The sequence below is a fragment of the Leptidea sinapis genome, chromosome 35 (genome assembly GCF_905404315.1).
Source record: "Leptidea sinapis chromosome 35, ilLepSina1.1, whole genome shotgun sequence".
NCBI classification, from domain to species: domain Eukaryota; kingdom Metazoa; phylum Arthropoda; class Insecta; order Lepidoptera; family Pieridae; genus Leptidea; species Leptidea sinapis.
Genome location: NC_066299.1, coordinates 3,892,712 through 3,913,714, shown reverse-complemented (window position 1 = coordinate 3,913,714; position 21,003 = coordinate 3,892,712). Strand labels below are relative to the sequence as shown.

Genomic DNA, 21,003 nt, shown 5'->3' with positions numbered 1-21,003 from the left:
CTACAACTGCGCTCGTCACCTTGAGACATAAGATGTTAAGTCTCATTCGCCTAGTAATTTCACTAGCTACGGTGCCCTTCAGACCGAAACACAGTAATGCTTACACATTACTTGCTTCACGGCAGAAATAGTCGCCGTTGTGGTATAATCTAGCTGGAATCCTGTGCAAATCCTTTAATAAAGAATTAGAAAAATTGCTTTCATTATATTTAATAATTAACGCTAGAATTTCCTCATTTCAGCTTAGGCCAAGGCTTGAACGAAACAGAGTGGAACTCATATGCGATAGCTAAATTCCATTCGTGGTTCTTTGGCGGAGTGGCACAATGGCTCGACATAGCGGCATTTAAAGCACTCACTCGTATAGAAAAGGCCGTGGAACTCGACAATCTGGTGCCAGTTGATGGTAACGTCAAGTACAGTAGCTCTGGCGTGGACACCCTGGCTATTTTCTATCAGATCAAGATATTCTGGCAACAGTTGGCCTGGCCTGATATCGAAGGGTGCTACACTTTTGTTGCGAAAATTATTGATGTGAGTACTTTATATAATGTTGCATACATTTTGCTATGAAATAGATAAAAACATATCTTCAAAATATTCAAAATCTAACTTTGGTCAAGGCCTTCCGTGGTCAAGGGCACTAACCGCGATGAAATCGGGGGAGCCGTTCAAAAGTTATAAAAGGTTTACATACATCAATACATACACACACATACACACACACATACAGACGTATGGACAATATCGCGGGAATAGTCAGGGAACTTCTAAAAATTTCTAAAGGTCCTCGCCCTTAGGAAATTTTCGAAAAACGGAGTAAAACCAATAACTTCCCGAATTTTTGAAAAAATGTTAATATTCTTTTTTCCAAAATTTTCAAAAATAAAGAGACCCCGAAGACATGACCGCATTGATCAGCTATCGCTTCCCTCTCAATTATTAACAATTAACAAAATTAAAGACCGCACTTCCTTAAACGCCGGCAACGGTTGCAAGATATGTATGTAGGTTGCGGAGGTGATCACTTAACATCAGGTGACCCGTACGCTCCTTTGTCCTCCTCTTCCATAAAAAAAAACAATATACTTAGATACGTTTTGAATGAAGATTGCAGAATTAAGTTGAATGAGTTAAAAAAATAGTTTGTTGATAAAGTGTGATATTTTCTTTTTCCAGGATATTTGCCGATGCTGCGTATTTTACTCAGACAAGATGGCGGCTAGGGTAGAAAGCGTGGGTAAAGTGACCACAGTGTACGAAGAAAGGTTCGAAGTTACAACTGAATGGTGTGTTGCCATCAACAATATAGACTATGTGCGACAGAGTTTACAACCCTTTGTGGAGGAGTTGGGAATGGAAGAGATTATACAGAAAATGTGCGAAGCCAGATCACCCCTCGAGGCGCAGAGGTAAATTGTTGCTACTTCACCGAAATTAAAACTACTTAGGCGATAATTAAAATACATTGAACCTTATTGCAAATACCGCCTTTCGTCTGTCCATCTGTAAGCAGGCTATATAACATAAACTGCAATAGTTATACATAACATTCCATATTGCCGCCATAATAAAATATCTAAAACAAGGATGGCAAATGTCTTAATATGTGCCATGCAAATTAAAAAAAAAATAGTATGGTTGCGCCGCAATTGTCTATTCTCGGTGTTGTAATTTTTCGTTATGGCAAACTATAGTGCAGATAGTTCCTGTAGAAATAGAGAGATACCTATAGACAACAGACGCATTGGTATCTGATTGGCTAATCTAATGCCAATTGACTCTCGCGCCGGTTAATTACCAATTGTCACCGGGCACCGGCACAGTCGCACGCATATTCTTTCATCAGTATATATAGCTAAAAAAACTGAAAGGTACCACTACTACTATTGAATACCACATTATTTAGAGGATAGAACTTTTGAATAGAATATAATAGTAATCATTAGTTATTTATGACGTTATATTACGTTATTTGTGTGCAGTAAAAATGTGGATAAAAATTTACAATGGCGTGCAAATTGTGGGGGTTATCTACCGCGCATGCGCGATCGACAAAATTTTGCAGCCTGACAGAAAATAAGGCTTTCATCTTGCGCAAGATACAGTGAAATTAAGTCATAATTCATTTCGAATGTTTGTAGCCAATGTAATAAAACTGCTTAAAAATTAACTTTGGCAGTTTGGAAATGATCATTATCACTAAACGATCTGTAGGAATTAATAGTTTTGTGTTATGCTTTCAGTGTTCGATATACGAACATCTAAAATGTGGAATAAACTTCTTGCGCTTTGCTTCCGGGTTGATACGAAATGGGTACCTTCAGAAAAGCTCCTACCACCAGCTAAAAATCAAATCAAATCAAAAATAATTTCGGAAGGCAGATTTCCTCAGAGAAGAATGAGTAAGAAACTCTGAGATTGCTCTTTTCAAAACAGATTAGAGGAGTTCTTATTTTCAGTGCAATTTATAAATCATTGCAATTACAATATATGTAAAGTGATGCAACAAAAATACTCAAACGTCGAATACTAAGTGCCTTACACGAATAAGTAAAAAAAAAGTAAATTAAGAAGACATACACACACACACACATACATATACACACACACACTTACATACACTTGCAAGGGTAATCAGAACACGTTTTTTTTCTAATATTACATTTTATAAAAAAAAAAGATAGCTTAAGTAGGTAATAGGGGAGCCACAATACATCCACTCCCGCTCAACACCTCAGGGAGGAGGGGATGGCTGAAAAACAGCGCTGCATGGAAACATAAATCTATGATTCCATGTCAGGTGAAGCTGAGCCTTTTCCTTTTGTTTCATCGCGTATCCTAATTGTTAATTTTATATTTGTAATGATTTGTATGGCAATAAAGAATTTATTATTATTATAAGTAAAAACCAAAGAGTTATTGAGTACAGTAGATATAAATAAAGGTATTATGCAAAAAAACATTTGTTTTTCAGGTGTAAGGACACTCTTCAGAACGTGATAGCGAATGCAATTGATACTGTGAGAAACAAAATCGTAGATCTTCTCGAGGTTATGATTAGAAAGGTATGTAACTATATAAATTAAATTACAATTCGAACCCGCGCATTTCGCGTTCCGTCCAAGCGCTCTTATCAACTGAGTCAACCGTTCGAGTGACGCATGGATAGTAAATCTTGGTATGTTTTGACGGAACCCGAAAGGCGCGGCTTTGAGTCCCGCATCGTTCATAAATATTTGTTACAAATGTAATTTGTTAATAATCCCAGAAGTGAGGGATACTACTTTAAAAATAAGAAATTGTTTAAGTTATGTTACAGTTTTTAAAATGTTACCCGTAAGCAGAGTCGAGAATAATCTCGACTCTATAAAGCAATGTTATCTTTATTTATTTTCTAAATAATCAGCCACTTAGTCAACTATCACTAATATATTTATAATAATACGACCATATTTTTTTCCGTTCCTCAGTCCATTTCCATTTACCACAGTCCTAATATTATTTATTCCTCCAAGCTCCATCTTAGGACAGGAAAGAATATGTGCTTTATCACGGATGTACAACCATTCTTAACGTATAGGTACGATGAAATAAGAAAAATATAATGTTCAATATTCTTTTTTTAAATAAATCAATAGATTCTTAGGCTGAGATATATAGAGCGTACTTAGACTCACTCAGACTTTATTTATAAACTTAATTACTTGAAAAACTTAGGTAAGTGTTAAAACGCGAACTTGACTTTTGCATTAAGATCTCTTAGCTTATTTTCAGCATCATTTAAGCTATCAATTGACTAAACAAATGTAAACATTTTTTTATATTTTTAAAGCGATAACCCTCACTTCTAGGATCAATAGATACACAAATAAAATTTGAAAAACAAAATATTATGAACGATGCGGGACTCGAACCCACAACCTCTGGCGTTCCGTGCCGGTGCTCTAACCAACTGAGCTAACCGTTCGAGTGAGGTATCGTCATATAATCTTCAGATTTTAGATCCAGAGCTAGCTACAGTTAAGACATCCTAATGCAAAAGTCAAGTTCGTTTTTTATCACTTACCTAAGTTTTTCAAGTAATTAAGTTTGAAAATAAAGTCTGAGTGAGTCTAAGTACGCTAATCAAAGGTTATGCTAAGCGTACACTCAGCTAAGTTTTACATAAGTAAAATCTTATCTATAAAAAAGAACAATATGATTAAAATCAACTAAAACTATACATGAAATATTATTCCAGATGATGCCGTCCATCACTCGTTTTCTAATGGAAGGAGCAGAGTTACTGCATCAGGACTGCTCTAGTATGGACCGCGTCATGCGATACTTAGAGGCCAATCTGGACACACTATACCAACACTTGAACAATGAAAACTTTTCTAGAACCCTCGATATTGTCTGGGAGCAGCTTGGCGAAGTCCTCTACGAACTGATTCAAGCTAATCTCGAGGTAATTTTACTAATTGTTAAAGTAGTTAGAAAGTATAAAAAAATATATTTTTCCTTTATTTCTAATATTTTCGTTTTGATATACTTAAATTGTAACTAAATTCATTTTTCCGATAGTCAATAAAAATAATCCGAAAGTTAAATTTAAATAAATAAAATAATACTGTTATTTATATTCGCAAAAAGGTTTTGAATTTCATTATAAAAAAAACGGTTCACTACTTTTTTATGTGCAGTAGGCTGCGCTTGACAACAGCTGTGACCATCTTACCATGAAACGCCTATTGTGATTATTAAGCGACAGTACTTATTGGCTCTCGGCAAACTGACCTTGATTTACACAAAGCATATTATTGTGTTGTTAACACTTCTAATTAATTAAATGTAATATATTTTTCACTTATTAACGAAATAATCTAACGTTTAACATATTTTCAAGTAGTTTTGTTTATTTTATGATTTTGAAATGTAACTTGCTATTTCTTTAAATTAATGCTTGTAAATTATCAAATACATTACATTAACATATTTGTATTGTTTTCACTAACAGATTAACATTTTTGTAGAGAGAAACGATCTCAAGCCGTATCAGCTTGCTTAGATGTAGATTTTTTGGCCGGAATAAAGTTACGCCAAAGATTAACCATCGGGTAAATTACAGTATTAAGCACGCGTTAGTTATAGTGTGTTTGTGTATAGTGGTATATATACTTAATTTTTTTTAATGTTTGCTAGCACCGAAGGGCAAAGATTACACGCTATATCGACCCGAGACGATTGACCAAATCGGCTGCTGCCAACTTAGACGCGGTAAACCATAGACTAGATGCACCTTTACTATGTTATCTGTGCTGTATACCCCGTGCGATATTCTATGTGGCATGAACCCTGTGTATTATTGTTTGCATTATCTATGGACAAATGTTTTATGGGACATAAATCAAAATTCCACTATTTTGGTGGGAATTGGTAGCACACATTATCTCAGATAGTGAAACTGGTCATATTATTCTTAAATATATTTCAGAAAACTGTAAAATGCTATACAAGAAATAGTTGAAAGCAACTAAATTGTATTATAATATTTATAAGTATTCCAAATTGCATCAAATGTATAATTATGTTTAGAGACCTCACCAAACTAAAATTTTTGAGGTTATGTGTCAGTAAATTGACTTAGATGACATTGAGAAAGGGCGTACTCTTCAATTGTCGTAATTTTCGTCGACGCCACATGGTCAAAAATTTGTCTCTGATTTATAATTATTATATTATACCAGCAAACCCGACAGCTGTTGGCCTGTATAAAAATTAAACAATATTTGTCAAGGGTTAACAAGGAATAACAATCAAATTCAAATATTAATTATTCAAAATAGGATTTAAGACCATTTATTGAGCGTCAAGAACTACCAATCATTCGAAATAGAGTGCCAGCGGGCTTTTGTTTTGTTAATTTTTAATTAATCATTTGATTTCAAATTAAAGCTAATCCTTATTAGGAGAAAGAACTCATTTCAATTATGTGACCAGAAATATTTTGAAAATCAGTTTGGATCTTTTGGGTTATAGGTTATAGGTAGTCGTTTACCTTTACCCCAAAAAAGAATAAAAGTGTTAATAATAGGGAGCCTATGGACTTGCATCCCGTGCCACTATTAATTAAAAAAATGTAATAGGAAATGAAAGCGTCGGTGAGTAAATGATAAGGCTCGAAGATTCTCACCTGGGAGACGAAAGTTCGAAGCCTATCATGAAGGTACCAATGAGATTTCAATTTTCTCTAATTACTACTTTTGTTCCAACTCGTCTACCTAAAACTGAAGGCTCAAAAGTGTGGAAAACATGTTACTAAAAAGGGATGTTTGCCACGATTCGAGGATTTTCAATCTCTTATCACACACATTATTGAAAAGAGGAAACTAAAAAAAATGTGACTTACGGCCATTTTCGACGAGTAGGTAGGTGCGGTACACAGGGCACGTGCTTGCAATTATTGTGACGTAATTATTTTATGTTATCAGCGTTTGCATCCGGCGACAAATAAATACATGCTTTAGGCTTTAATATGTAAATGCTTTGTGTTTGTTGCTTTTACCTCATATCAGAATCATACATAATTTACGTCTAGATAGAGCCTCTGCTGCTGTAAAACCGATGAAAACAATCCAGGTTTATTACATTTGTGTGCGTGACAAGCTACGTCCTAGGCCTATCGCAGATGACACACTTTTTGTGCTGCCGAGTCTGCAGCACACAAAAAGTCTGCATTATGTCTATGGCAGATATTACACAGACTCAACGCACACGACGTACACTTTCGGTCATTTTGTCGGCAGAACTATAATAGGAACGTACACGCGGTGGAAGTACAGATATTGCGGTGTATTATTTCGAAGAAGAAACAGAGAATTTTGGGTTCATTCTATTCCTTCAGAAAGATTATTAATAGGACTGTTTCATATTAATCATGCAGTTCTAAAACTATATATATAATTTGCACACTTCATCCCACAATTTTCTTTTTAAATTTCTGTCATGATACTCGTGCCGAAGATGTATCATACAGTGCTGGTCTGTTTTCTATTTCTTGTATCGACATCGATACATCGATGTCCAGCGCCATGATACACGTCACTCACTAGTAAGTATAGACTACAGACTAAAGTGAGCGTCGTCTGCGTTAGCCAGTTAGCACTTAGCGCGTGTTGACGCAAACGTTATATTTTTTGGCGCACTTTATGTACAGCGCAGTCTGTCAGATACGAGGATATTAATTTGTGTGTCAGACTTTTTGCGCGTCGTTTGCGTTACTGCATATAATTCTATCGGTTTTTTTATCACAGACTAAAAAGTGCGTCACGGATAGTCTGTCGTCTGCGATAGGCCCTACACTCGCGATTTGTATGTCACTTTGTGTTAGAGGGCATTGTTCTAAATAGAGGTTAACAGCAAACCTCAATTTTTTTTCGCCGTTTTCACAGCAGTCAAAGTCTATGTAGACGTATAAATGTTCTAAGATCAGAATATATAATTCTAGTTAACTCAAGGTGTGTTGGAATTGCATGGAATGTGTATGTGACTTGGTGATGGGCTAGGCAAATATATTGAAGTTACGAAAGATATATATATATACACGAGATTATGCAATGTATATGTAAGTTATACATATATACATATTTTTTTTCAATATTAATTTGTAATTTAATTTTTATTTTTTATAGCTATCAATGTTCATAAAAATGGATGGGCATAAACTTAAAGTGATATTAATTTGCTTCAAGTCAATGAAATATTATAGATAAATGTTATGCTGCCATAAAATATATAAGTATTATTATTATAAACTAAAGAATACGATCTTTTTCAAACGAATAGCTGTCTGTATATATATCCCCATGCATTGAAATAGGGACGGAATTTTTATTAAGTTTTTTAATATGACATTAACATCTCTATGACGTAAGCAGTTTGCAAACGGTACATATGATTTGTGGTTTTTGAAGGCTGGCTGGACCAAACGTCATTACAACAACTAAGACGGCGAGTTATTCCCACAGATTTACAATAATCTAGGCCAGGGGTGCTCAAATGGTCGATCGCGAGTGCTTTTTGAGTCGATCTCGAGAAAAAAACCGGTATAATAAACTAAAATCGGTAATTACGTACCATCCTATGAAAAGTATGCTCAGTACATGTCACGCTTCAACATCCAAAGTCACTCTTTAGTTAAGCTTTAGAACGCGCTTGTTTTGTAAGAACCAATAAACTCGCAATTTTGAATAATAACTATGAGATTTTTCATTGACATTTAAGAGCAGACCTACACTTACCTTGACTAAAAAATGCATATTTTGCGCAAAACTAATATCTGTCATCGTGACACTTTACCTAGACGACAATCCTTCATCACACATACTTGAAGCCTCTCAGAGCCGATCGATCGTAGGTTAACAATTTTGAGGTAGATCGCCAGCAGTTCAAGCTTGAGCACCCCTGATCTACCAACATGCGAGAGAGAAGAATCTCTCTAACGGAGATACAGCAAAATAGAAAAAGAAAACACGCCTATTAGCATCCTTACGCAAGCAATGAAATCAAGCTCTAAGGTTGTATCCAATATATTTATAATAATTTATATTTTATCAATTAATTCCTTATTACTTTTTATGAAATAACTTATATTATGTAAACACGTCTCATATATTGGATGCGGCACCTTACAAACTAATTACAGCCATTGTAATATACTCTATTTGATTGAAAAGTGTGGCCGTTGAGTTTTTCGAGACGAGCTCAACTTTTTACGAACATATAACAAATTCAGTAATATAAAAGAAATATTTGTAGTGACGATTCAAAAACGCTTAGTTTAAAACTAATTAATAATAGTTTGACTTTTTTTTTTATTGACAAGTCGTAAAAAGTCAGCCACGCATGGATTTTTCATTCTAGGTCCCTATTTTTTTTGGATACCTATTAAACTCTAGCTAACGCACTTAGTTAATAATTTAAATTTGTCACTTGATATCGAGATGTCAGATCGTCTATACGCTTACGGCCGTTCCCAATATACTATCTACAGATAGAGATAAATTACTACCTTCTACTGTCAGTAATTAGCTGTCAATAATCTGAAGCTGTCCCAATATACCCGATAAGTCATTCTTATCACCTTATATTGGGACGCTTGAATTGCAATTTCCATACAAACTTCTGTCGCTGGTAAGCTATACGGCGTCCTATTGACAGACAGCGTGCACGGATAAGGTGAGTTACCGTCGTCGATGAGTTTATCGGGGCAGAAAAGTCAACGATAGTTAAGATTTTTATCTCAAGTAAGAGATCGACTGAATATTGGGAACGACCGTTACTATTTTTTGGTCTATGGGTATTCCTATATCAATGCACGGGGATTTATTCATAATAAAAATGACCCACATAAACACCGCAACGTATTTACAGAAACGGCGACCGCCAGCGTTTTTCTCGAACCTTCACGAATGTCTCAAAATAATGGTGCGATCGTTCCGACAAGATAACAAGGAGATTTATACATCTGATACACTAAAAAGGGTGGAGTACTTACTGAAGCTTCACGGTATGGAGACCCGGGAACTGATACACCAGTACCATTTGGAGAGATGGCAAGAACAACAGGCGGTCTCTGAGCCCAAAATGGGCATGTTGACTGTACGAGCACAGTTCATTGATAACATTCTCAAGATTGAAATCATGAACGCTAGAAATTTGGTGGCTACGGATTCTAACGGTAAATATTTTGTTCAAATTTAATATTCTTATTCGAGTTTGCAACCATCAGGAGGCTCCTTTGCACAGGATGCCGGCTAGATAATGGGTACCACAACGTTGCCTATTTCTGCCGTAAAGCAGTAATGTGTAAACATTACTGTGTTTCAGTCTGAAGGGCGCCGTAGCTAGTGAAATTACTAGGCAATTGAGACTTAACATCTTATGTCTCAAGGTGACGAGCGCGGTTGTAGTGCCGCTCAGAATTTTTGGGTTTTTCAAGAATGGGCAGGGTGTATCAGTTACCATCATCTGAACGTCCTGCTCGTCTCGTCCCTTATTTTCATTAAAAAAAAGAGTTAGTATTATAGTTGTCAATGAAAATAAGATATGCGAAAGGGTTTTGGCTTAAACTTGGGTAAACTCAACACTATATCGGCTTTTGTGCGAAAAGTTAGTTACTACTTAAGAGGCTACGAACCGATAGATAACTCACAAATTGTCTATCGCACGATTACTATATTTTAAAATATCTACTTATATCTAATCAAAAAATTTCAACGGGGCAACAAACCACCGTTCACAATTGTAAGTGCTGTGGAAGACTTATGTGGCACGTTGTATAAATGGTGTTTTTTTAAAGAATCCAAAAGAATCTCTGGGATTTCCCTGCGCCGCTAGTTAAAAGCCGCGGCCGGCTGTAATGCAACATTTGGTGTACTAATAGTTTCACTTTATAATCTTAAGAAAGGCATTTAAAAAAAAGACATTTATGATTTTAGTACCAGGACGGGCCCTAAGTAGTTAAAAGAAGGTAAATAGTTCAGTTAAAAATATAGGTTTATCATATGACTAGTAGTTGCCCGTTGAATTCGCAAGTAAAGGTTTTATCTCAATAAAGTGTTTAAGTAGGGATAACAGAGAGAGTTGTCATACTTAAACATGCAGGGCAAGCCTGTCAGCCATTAAGTTGACATAACGACGTACGCTGATATTAGTAGGATACAGTTTAATATAATAGCATAATGTTTTCAATATTATGACAGTACACTGCCAGTACATATACGAGAACTTCCTATACGCTCTTAAAAATATTAGCCAATTTAAAAAGAATAGTGATGTACACAGTGTCAATACTCGAAACAAACATAGGCTCCGTAAAAATGCTAAATCTTTTAAAGTGGATTGTGTTATATTTTATAATAAACTCCCAAATGAAATTAAAATAATACCTATTAAAAAATTTAAATGTGTCGTAAAAAATAAATTAACATCTAAGGCCTATTATAATGTGAAAGATTATTTGAATGATAAAGATAGTTGGAATTAATGTTCTAATTTTTGCTGAATGAATATTGTTATACTCATCTGAATGCTATTGTAACTTTTGCACTTCATACTGACTTGCACTAAATAACTTATAAAGTTTTACAGTGAATACGAGTTTGTATTAATATACTATATTATGCTTAAGTTAGAAGTATTCTTCAATATTGCAGCAATATATGGAACCCACCAATTATGTGGACTACCCCGAATCTTGCAGGTTTCACAATATGATGACACTTGAGGACAGGCGCAAGGTTCTGGATCTCTCTTTCCTTCATAACATAGTTCATGGTAGGATCGACAGTACAGAGCTAAGTACGAACTATTCATACAATTACGAGTGCCGTCAGCTCGCACTAGACACACGTCTCTATTCCAAGTCCCGCTGAGTCATACTAATTATTATGAAAATTCGGTAATCTGTCGCACTCTCTGCACCTATAAAAAGCAATTCAACAGTACTGAACTTTTTAATAACAGTAAAGGCTGGTTTAAAAGGAGTATTAATAAAAATCTAAAGGAAGATTAAATTTAGAGTAATTCACAAACACACAAACACACACACACACACACACACATGCACACATACACGCACAAATATCATGTCTTATTATAAATATTGTAAATCCGTTATTAGATGTAAGTCCTACAAAATAGTATTATGATAACCTAATTTAAGTTCTGTGGATTTTGTGATGCTTTAAATAAATAAATAAAGATTTTTTTGACTTTGACTTTGATATTCAGTCACATCCGGAAATTATTTAATATTTTACTTTCAGGCCTTTGCGATTCGTATGTTCGCGTCGCTTTACTGCCGGAGGACTCATTTGTAAATGTTGAGAAACCTAAGACCCAAACGCACAGCAAGAATCTCTTCCCACTCTACGACGAAATGTTTCTCATGTGAGTACTAATCATTCTATTCCTTATTTTCTTACTGGGAAAATGAGACTTAACATCTCATGTCTCAAGGTGACGAGCAATGCAGTGTCCTGAGCGGCACTGCATTGTAATGGGCAAGGCGGGCAATCAATTACCATCAGCTGAACGTCCTGCTCGTCTCGTCCCTTATTTTCATTAAAAAAATATATACAGTTGTTATATTTAATGTAGCAAAATTTGTCCTCAGCCCACTCACACCCGAACAGCGCAGAATACCGGACGCGCTACTGCACTTCGTCATCAAGGACAAGGATATGTTCAGCGTGAGCAACACGTTCGTCGGAGAGGCCTATGTGAACTTCAGCGAGGTTCCCGAAACGCCGGCGCCTATTGGCAGCTTGGCGCAAATGCATTTACCGTTAACCAAGCCTAGTAATATAGGTGAGATAAAATATTGTAGCATATATCTACAGATGTCGCGCGAGTTGAATGCAGAGTACAGGAATGCGATAGTGCTGTGATCTAATTTTAATTGATGACGATAGTAACGAGTTGGTCGATAAATCTAATGCTTCAAATTTTTATTCAAAATAGGATGTGACCACCCATTCCAAAAATAATGCCTCAAACTTGAGAAGAACGGGCGCAACAAACTAAGCGTACTTTTTTTTTCATAAAGACATATGTTTACAAAGTAATAACCACAATTAAACTTATTATTTAATAGCCTGAGGGCGGTCGCTCCATTCACAATCTGTGGACGTTTTTCAACAATTCTTTTGAATATCTTAATACTTTTGTTTTGAACATTTTCTGGGATCTTGTTGTAAATGCATATACATCGAACCCCACAAAAGACTTACTAACTCGACTCAGCCGAGTAGTAGGCATTACAAGTTTCTGTCTGTTCCGTTCAAGTTTACCATGTAAACCTAATGATTAAATCTCAAATTTTTGTTCTGCCTTTCTTCATCACATATTTTTGAAACATTATTCGCCATTTTTCGTGCTTGGCGATGAATAATTCTCGTTTTTTTTGGAACGGAACCTGTTAGACTCGGATCAGTCATTATTAAAATCAAAAAAATAACACGGAATCGCTACTTTAGTATTAACACTACGGCACAGCACTGCACTGTAGACGCGCGAGGCGAGGCGTGCGGACAGCGGGGGGAAATGCTCCCACTGTTTACCTCAGGCCTCGACTGCATTCAACTCGCGCGCTAACTGTATTTATACAACGTAAAACTGATTTATCAGATACCATAACTGAACACAATTATGACATATTAAAAATAAAAAATATTATCAAAAACTTATTTCACAAAAATAGCAATCTGTCGACTTTCGTATTTACAAATTTATTGAGAATCGCTACTACACCGCTCCGCCCTACTCACTCACCACTGGTAGTACTCCTGTATTGATACATTTTCTTTAAAAACTAGGTATTATATCATTAATTGTAGGGAGGATTTTTGAAAAGTTTAAATTTATGTTATGATTTTGTTATTTAAAAAAAAATTCAAATAAAGTAGAACATATGCCCTACTAGCGCAGATTTTGCCCGAGACACGTCGACTTCGACGAATGGCAATTAAGAATACTTTTGTAATTTAACTTAACTATTTGAAAATAATTTATATTTAATTAATATTGGCGGTTTCAAACGAAATTATGTATTATTAATTTGTTATTATTTACTAACTGAGAACTCAGAAGTGTAGTGGTAGATTCAATAAAAATAAAAAATAACTTTTTGACACTCATAAGTGTCATTTCTGTGACCTACATGAATAAAGTGATTTTGATTTGATTTGATATGGAACTCAGAAGTGCTAACCCCGACTGCACTGCCATCAAAAAAGAAGAAACTGCTACTCAGGTCTAAGGCATTAATTTCCAAGTGGGTGGTTATTGACTGCTTATTTCTTGATTGTTTAGATGGAGATGCTGTAAAGGCTCTGGAGTCCCGCCAAGGTGACAAGCAGGCTCGAGACTTCATCAAGAAGCAAAGACAAAAGATGCCTAGCAAACAGTTCTTCTCATTAGGATAAAATATTGTATGTAATCTGTTCAACTAAGACTGTTGTATTAGTAACTAGAGTATAGGCCGGGAGGGAACGAATACAGATACAGAATACACTACTCTAATTAATATATGTATGATTAATTATATATTTATCTAAAGTAATCCTACATAATGATTTCAAAATCGTTATTTAAGGAGACCTTACTTCCTGCTGCTATTATGTTAACTGTGATTTAATATTTATTACATAGCCAGTTGAGTGTTATAATGTTTATTACAACACTGAAATCGGTTTTATAATGAATTTTTTTGAAGTTAAAACTTAATATCTAATGCATGTTAGGGTGAAGTCACTCGAATCGAGGCTTCAGGGACCGCAATCATTTAGAGCAAAGTTTACCAAAAGTTTTACATAATTACCATTGATGTACTCTAAAGAACTAGACTCACAAACGCATAATGTCCGAGCGGTGTTGTAAATACGTATAAATTAACTTATACAGATAACATTCAAATATTCATTCAAATTAACACGCTATTTCGTGGCAATAATGTTTAAAGTCTATTGTATACAATCATTAGAAGCTCGCACGCGAATACTAGACAAGAATTATTTGTTTTAGATTGTTTAATCATCATCAATCAATCATGTCAAGTTAGTTAAAATATTTTGTGAAATTTAAGGGGCATTTACCTGAAATACGAAACTCCATCCATTTTAAATTTGGATATGCTGTTAATTGGACAGTTTATCAATGAACACTTTGTCATTGCGTGGGGTTATATTCAAAGCGCGGTCGAAACACAACTGAATGAAAGCTCTGCCGAATATACGTGTGAAATGTGAGCCTAGTTGTCTATTGTATGTAAATGTCATCTCCTCACTTTTAGTATTAAAAAAATTTTAGTATGACATCTGAATAAATAACTATTTTTATCATGACTTGCCGTTGTTTGAGGTCTTTAGTTCGTGTAGTTCAAAATTTATAAAACAGAGGGCGCCATGCTACGACACATACGTCAGCTTGCTAATATTTTAGAATTTTAAAGTTTAACCCCTTTATTGATAATAGTCTGCTAACTTAAAGCATTGCTAATTCTCACTCTGTCTTCTTCTATTGACCTCAGTCAGAATTAGAAAAACACTCCTTAGCGGCTGTTTAAAGTTAGCGGACCATTATGAATAAGGGGGTATGAATTTAAACTGTACTATACATATATTGAAAAAATATAACATCTTAAATCTTTAAAAATTTGCTAGTACCTATTTTAAACGTGTGCTTTAGTTCCTAGATATTGCGTAATAAATACGATTTCTACAAAACCAATAGCTTAATCTTGAAACGCCCAAGAACGTATAAATTGATTTTATTGTTAGTGTTATAGTAGAATACGTAATAAGATAAAATATATGTGTGATTTAGTTATGGTTGTGTATATTAAGCAATAATTGCCAATTTAGCAATAATTTATATTTATTTATGTTTTTAACTAAATATAAGTCAATCGCAATTAATCACCTAACCGACTTTTTATAATTATTGTTGGTTTGAGTGAAACTTACGAAAATTATTTTATGATGTCTGCAACTTACTATAAAAATAATAGTAGTGTAGTATTTATTAATGTTATATTTATATATAAGTACATTAAATCTTTCAAACATTTAAATTAAATACTTTTTACATGAATGATTTGGCAATGATTAGATTATTTTTCATTGATTTTCCATCATAATGTGTCCACGGCGACAGTTCACAGAGTCAGTTGCGCGTTTTAATCTTACTTACAATATTCTAGGGTATATACGATTTGACAGCCATTCCATGACCAATTATATTTGTCAATGTGTGCGTTAGGTGGTTTAATATTCAAACTATTAGGAGCGAATCCCAAACGTGGCTGACTGTTTACGACTAGCCAATAAAAATCGGTGACAGCATAGGTTCGCTTTCCTTTTTTATCTTGCTGTATCTTCTTTAGAGATTTATTGAATTAGGCGTTACTTTGCGGAAATCCATAATTATACAAATGATTTAAGTTTTCTTTAGTGTTAATTCCGCCAATATTTGTTTTAAAAACAATTCGACACGTGTTTCGCCTCTACACGAGGCATCCTCAGGACGTGTTGTCTCGCCAAAATTGAGTCTCGTGCCAGATTTTTTTCGTGTTTTAAAAACAAATATTGGCGGAATTAACACTAAAGAAAACTTAAATCATTTGTATTCTTTAGAGATGTTCTTCTCTCTTGCAAGTTTGTTTTTTTTTATTTGAAAATAAGGAAAGAGACGGGCAGGTCGTTCAGCTGATGGTAATTGATACTAATTCTAATTGATGATACCCATTACAATGCAGTGCCGCTCAGGATTCTTGAAAAAACCACAAAAATTCGAAGCGGCACTGCAACAGCTGCGCTCGTCACCTTGAGATAAAAGATGTTAAGCCTCATTTGCCCAGTCATTTCACTAGCTACGGCGCCCTTCACACCGAAATACAGTAATGCTTACACATTACTGCTTCACGGCAGAAATAGAGGCCGTTGTGGTATGACGGTGTTTGTCTATACGCTAGTATATTGTAAGTGTATGATTTTAATTCATTAAAAGGAATTTCATTTTAATTTTGTTTTAGATTCTATAGAGCACTTCTTTATCCACATCGTGGCTTATGTAAGCAGAGATTATGAAAGATCAACTCTCCTTGATTGAGCAAAAAGCAAGCGACAGTAATGAATTATTAATTTATAAGTTCATCATTTATTAAACCTGTCTAGTATATGTTGGCGATTGACAAAAAATTTAACCAATGATTCACTGTAACTAATCATAGGCATTTTATTTGTTTAACGCGAGTGTTAAATAAAACACTATTTAAGGATTAAAACGCGTGTAATTGTAACTGTTTTTTGACATTAAATTTTGCGTACAAAATTTGTTTTTATTTTAGTTACCCCGGCAGTCACACTGAAAACGTGATCTGGAAAGATCTCGAGACGTCGAGTTAACTAAAATAATAATAAAAATGTAACGTTTACGCAAAATTTTATGTTTAAATACACAGTTACAATTACACGCGTTTGAATACATTCGTTTGTTAACATCTCTATTTTTTGTTAAAAAAAATAAACTCCAAAATTTAAGTACATTTTTATACAAGTACCTTATATTTTTAACTCCAATGTAGTTTTAAAACAAACTGCCTAAAAATTGACATGTCAAATGCGCAAAAAATGGCGTCACTATTCAAATATTTGAATTACTTAGGTTATTGCTCTTTTTGAAAAAAAAAAATTCTCGCTCAAAATAAACTTAATTCATTAAAACTATTGATGGTTTATTTGTAATTATTAACAAGAATATTACACTATTATTTGAATGACATACATACACCCTATTGTTTAAAAAATTTAAGTCTCCATAGTTTTATTCTAAGTAGATTTTATCAAGGAAATAACACGTCGAACGACAGCAGCGCCCCCGCTGAAGTGCCAACTTACACTTGACACGCTTACCGACTCTGAGTCGCACAACGAGTATATTAATTATTACAAAAAACTCTTTAGGCAATGTCAGTTTTTATAGTGATTTGGACACACAGCTCAGTGTACCTCTACCTTACTTTTCCACGTTTAATTGTTAAAATTTCGATTTTAATACATTCAAATTCTTTTGTTTCTTGTTGCGTCACTACGGTTTGCAGTATAATTATCGTTCGGTACATGTCGTGATATTTTCGAACTGTTTTGTTTTCATTGTTACGTTTTGACTTTTGCTATTAATAGTTATTCTTGTAGTGTCTGTTGTTCTGTGTTGCTATAATAATTCTGTCAGAAAAATAAATTCTCTTTGTAAGTAACCTAGATGCTTTCATTGATTTTTCATAATTATAGTAATAATAATAATCATTATCGCAACACAACACTTTATATCTATCAATAATACAGAAAAAAATAATCTTAGTTTATTTATTAATAATATTAATATATTATTTAGTGATGCTTGTTTTGCACACCGTAACAAAGCAACGATGTGACGTCATCGACCAGAGATAATGTAACCAGGTCATAATCCAGTCGTCAGGCTATGATAGTATTGCATCAAAGGACCCAGTGTGGAGGATTTATTTGTTATTAAATGCCTTCGAAATCTCAATGATGTCATTTATTGATAGATCTCAAAAGAAAGAATCTTTGTTTATTTATTGTGCGTTTGAAACAGTTTTTTATCGGCGTACGAAATGTTTCTTGTGTTGTCAATGTATATGCCACATATTTTATCGTCGGACGTCAAAATTTGTACTTTATTGTATCACAGAAAAATTGTCTTTATTTGTCTCTGTCTACTATATTATATACCACTGGGCTGGCGGCTGTCAAAGTGCTTTTGTGACTGGTTGATATTCGCCATTTTGGCGCTGTAGCAGCAGCGAGAGTCTGCGGAACTAAAACTAGTGAAGACAACCTCAGCAAACATCGATAGATGGTGGGGAACTATTTACAAAAAAAAAATACTTTATTTTATTTACAAAAATACTTCAGAGTATTGTGCGCTTTTTGCACATTTGTATTATACGTCAGAAGTACTTTGGACGCTCGCGAGTGTCGCTTCAAATAGGCCCAAAAATTTGCTGTCTAACATAATATGGAACAACCTGTCTAGTGGTATTTATACAGGTCAGCTTGTGCAGATTAGCATTCGAGTGAAATTAGAAAAAATTTTTTTTTTGGTGAAAACTGAAACTTACAATTTAAATTTCTTAAAATTACTGTAACACAATATAGTAAATAAACACTGAACGTGGCATGTGACGTCATCCAATACCCGCTAAATATGGCGACAGTCAACTGGTCCGATTTTATTTAAAAATTAATTTGAACATTGCCAAGAGCTTAAATAATTTATACGTCTAGAAAGAGTTTCTTTCTGTTAGACAACCGATGAAAACAGCCTGATTTAATACTTTAGTGTGCGTGGCAAGCTACGTCTTACACTCGCGATTTGAGTGTCACTTTGTGTTAGTGTGCGTGCATTGCATTTTCAAAGTTGATCTAACGCCAAGAGTATTTATATATATTTATTTATGGTTTTTAAGTCTAATTTTAGCATTAGAATAAATTATTTTAAATGACAGTACACTACGTATCTGTAATACGCAATAAAAATTGGATTGTTTTAAATAACAACTCGTAAATAGAAAGTACTTGGCTTAAATCCAAGAGCTGAAAATAAATCACTTATAAAATTCGTCGGTCGTGTTAATAATGTTAGACTAAGATTAGTGAAACTATCAACTGAGAATGAAGGTGTGTAGTTGATGTTCTGTGATAATAACTATTGTGCCTTAGTTTTATATTTGTATTGTATATACACTTCTCAATACATTACAATAATGGCTTAAGGCGAAGAGTAAGCAGAAAACACGCAAACATGATGTTTTTAGACAAGTTTTGTGGTGAAAATATAGCATTTCGAGTTATGAACACTATTTAATCCTGTTACACATATCCTTAAGTCTTATTTGTAGGTTGCTAATGCTTGCTGTTGGTAATAGTAAACACTGCCGAGCCTTTTCGAACTACCACTTTTCTTTGAAGTTAAACAAGTTTTTTGGCATGGCGTGACGCATTTTTTTGGTACTTCTCTCAGAACAGTTATTCTTATAGCTTGTTCTTTTTTGTGTAGGTTCATTTATTCAGATTAGTAGTGAATAACGAGGATTGTAAGCATATAAACTGTTTTCCACGCAAGATTTTTGAAAATATTGGCTTTGTTACATAGACGGTGGGCCGGCACCTGTGAACTCATATCGCTCAAGGTCGCTGGCATTTAGTGTCGCCTTAAGTATGACTCGGAAACGCACAAGATGGCGCCCAACAATCGTATGACGTATAATAACACCATACGCGTTATTTAAAAAAAAATATCGAAGTGAAATATTATCTTATTCTCTCAACAATAGAATTGCAATTGATTTGTGTGTGTCTGTATATTCGATTTTTAGGTGACGATCACGTATAACGTGACGACCCTGATAACATGGCACTGCGTCCGTCAGTATGGTACTTGAGGGAATGTCTCGTATGCCTGTAATATTATAAATGTAATGAGAAGTGTATATTAATATTATGTCTGCTTCGTAGATAATTAATGAGTGTGATGGACGTCGTATTTATACAAATTATGTTTCTACGGTCGTGTCAATAAAGCTATTTTAATTGAAAATATTGTGTTTTTTTCCTGTTCATTATCGCTATGTTTTATTCTTATATAACCCCTGTGGGTTGGAACCGTGTCAAATTTATTAATCCATGAATTATTCCATACAAAAGTCACACTTAAAGCAGTTCTTTATGGTTTAATTAAAACACACCTTTTAAAGTGACAAACTTATTTAAAAAGTAATAAAATTTACGACAGTATTCATCCCAATGAAACGTGTTACATAATAGAACACTATTGAACATTTTCTTATGTTTTTTTAAGTGACAACCTTTACTTCTAGGATTAATACACAAATAAAATTTGAAAACGAAATTTTATGAACGATGCGTGAATCGAACCCACGACCTCTCATGTTCCTCTTGCTCTAGCTCTTCCATCTGAGCTAACCGTTCGAGTGACGTATCGTTATAAAATCTTGTATGCTTTGTTCAACTCTCAGGTTGCGGCTTCATCTACAGGGTGTACTTTACAGTTGATAACCTACTCAACCCCAATTTTTGCATATTAGGAAATTGACTTCAAGTGTCTAAATTCAAATTATCTACTTACAAGGTAATTTCTTGACTTGACTCGATAATTTATTAATACTCACAATTACGATATTAGTATGTGGTAAATTATAAAATAATTATTATGTTTCGTCCCTTATTTTCATAAAAAAAATTATTCTCAGGATGAATCTGAATTCAAACGATCGAGTTTTAGTCTGAGATCTATAGAGACTTTGCTGAGAATTTACTTTTTTTTTATGGAATAGGAGGACAAACGAGCGTACGGGTCACCTGGTGTTAAGTGATCACCGCCGCCCACTATCTCTTGCAACACCAGATGAAT

The 21,003-nt window shown here is 34.4% G+C and overlaps 1 protein-coding gene across 5 annotated transcripts in view; it reads left to right on the top strand.

Moving 5' to 3' along the window:
- The window catches only part of LOC126975292 (protein unc-13 homolog 4B), a 101,263-nt gene extending 81,094 nt beyond the window's left edge, over positions 1 to 20,169 (top strand). For 2 of the 5 annotated variants that reach the window (XM_050823097.1, XM_050823098.1), the window contains 9 exons: positions 243 to 534; positions 1,180 to 1,412; positions 2,978 to 3,068; positions 4,244 to 4,453; positions 5,188 to 5,262; positions 9,418 to 9,724; positions 11,814 to 11,937; positions 12,164 to 12,357; positions 13,861 to 20,169. In XM_050823097.1, coding sequence (XP_050679054.1) covers positions 243 to 534; positions 1,180 to 1,412; positions 2,978 to 3,068; positions 4,244 to 4,453; positions 5,188 to 5,262; positions 9,418 to 9,724; positions 11,814 to 11,937; positions 12,164 to 12,357; positions 13,861 to 13,973 — 1,639 coding nt within the window. In that variant the 3' untranslated portion in view covers positions 13,974 to 20,169. Of the gene's footprint in view, positions 1 to 242; positions 535 to 1,179; positions 1,413 to 2,977; positions 3,069 to 4,243; positions 4,454 to 5,187; positions 5,263 to 7,676; positions 7,773 to 9,417; positions 9,725 to 11,813; positions 11,938 to 12,163; positions 12,358 to 13,860 lie in introns of those variants that run through there. The other 3 variants (XM_050823095.1, XM_050823099.1, XM_050823096.1) reach the window with 2 other exon arrangements.
- Positions 20,170 to 21,003: the final 834 nt, after the last annotated feature.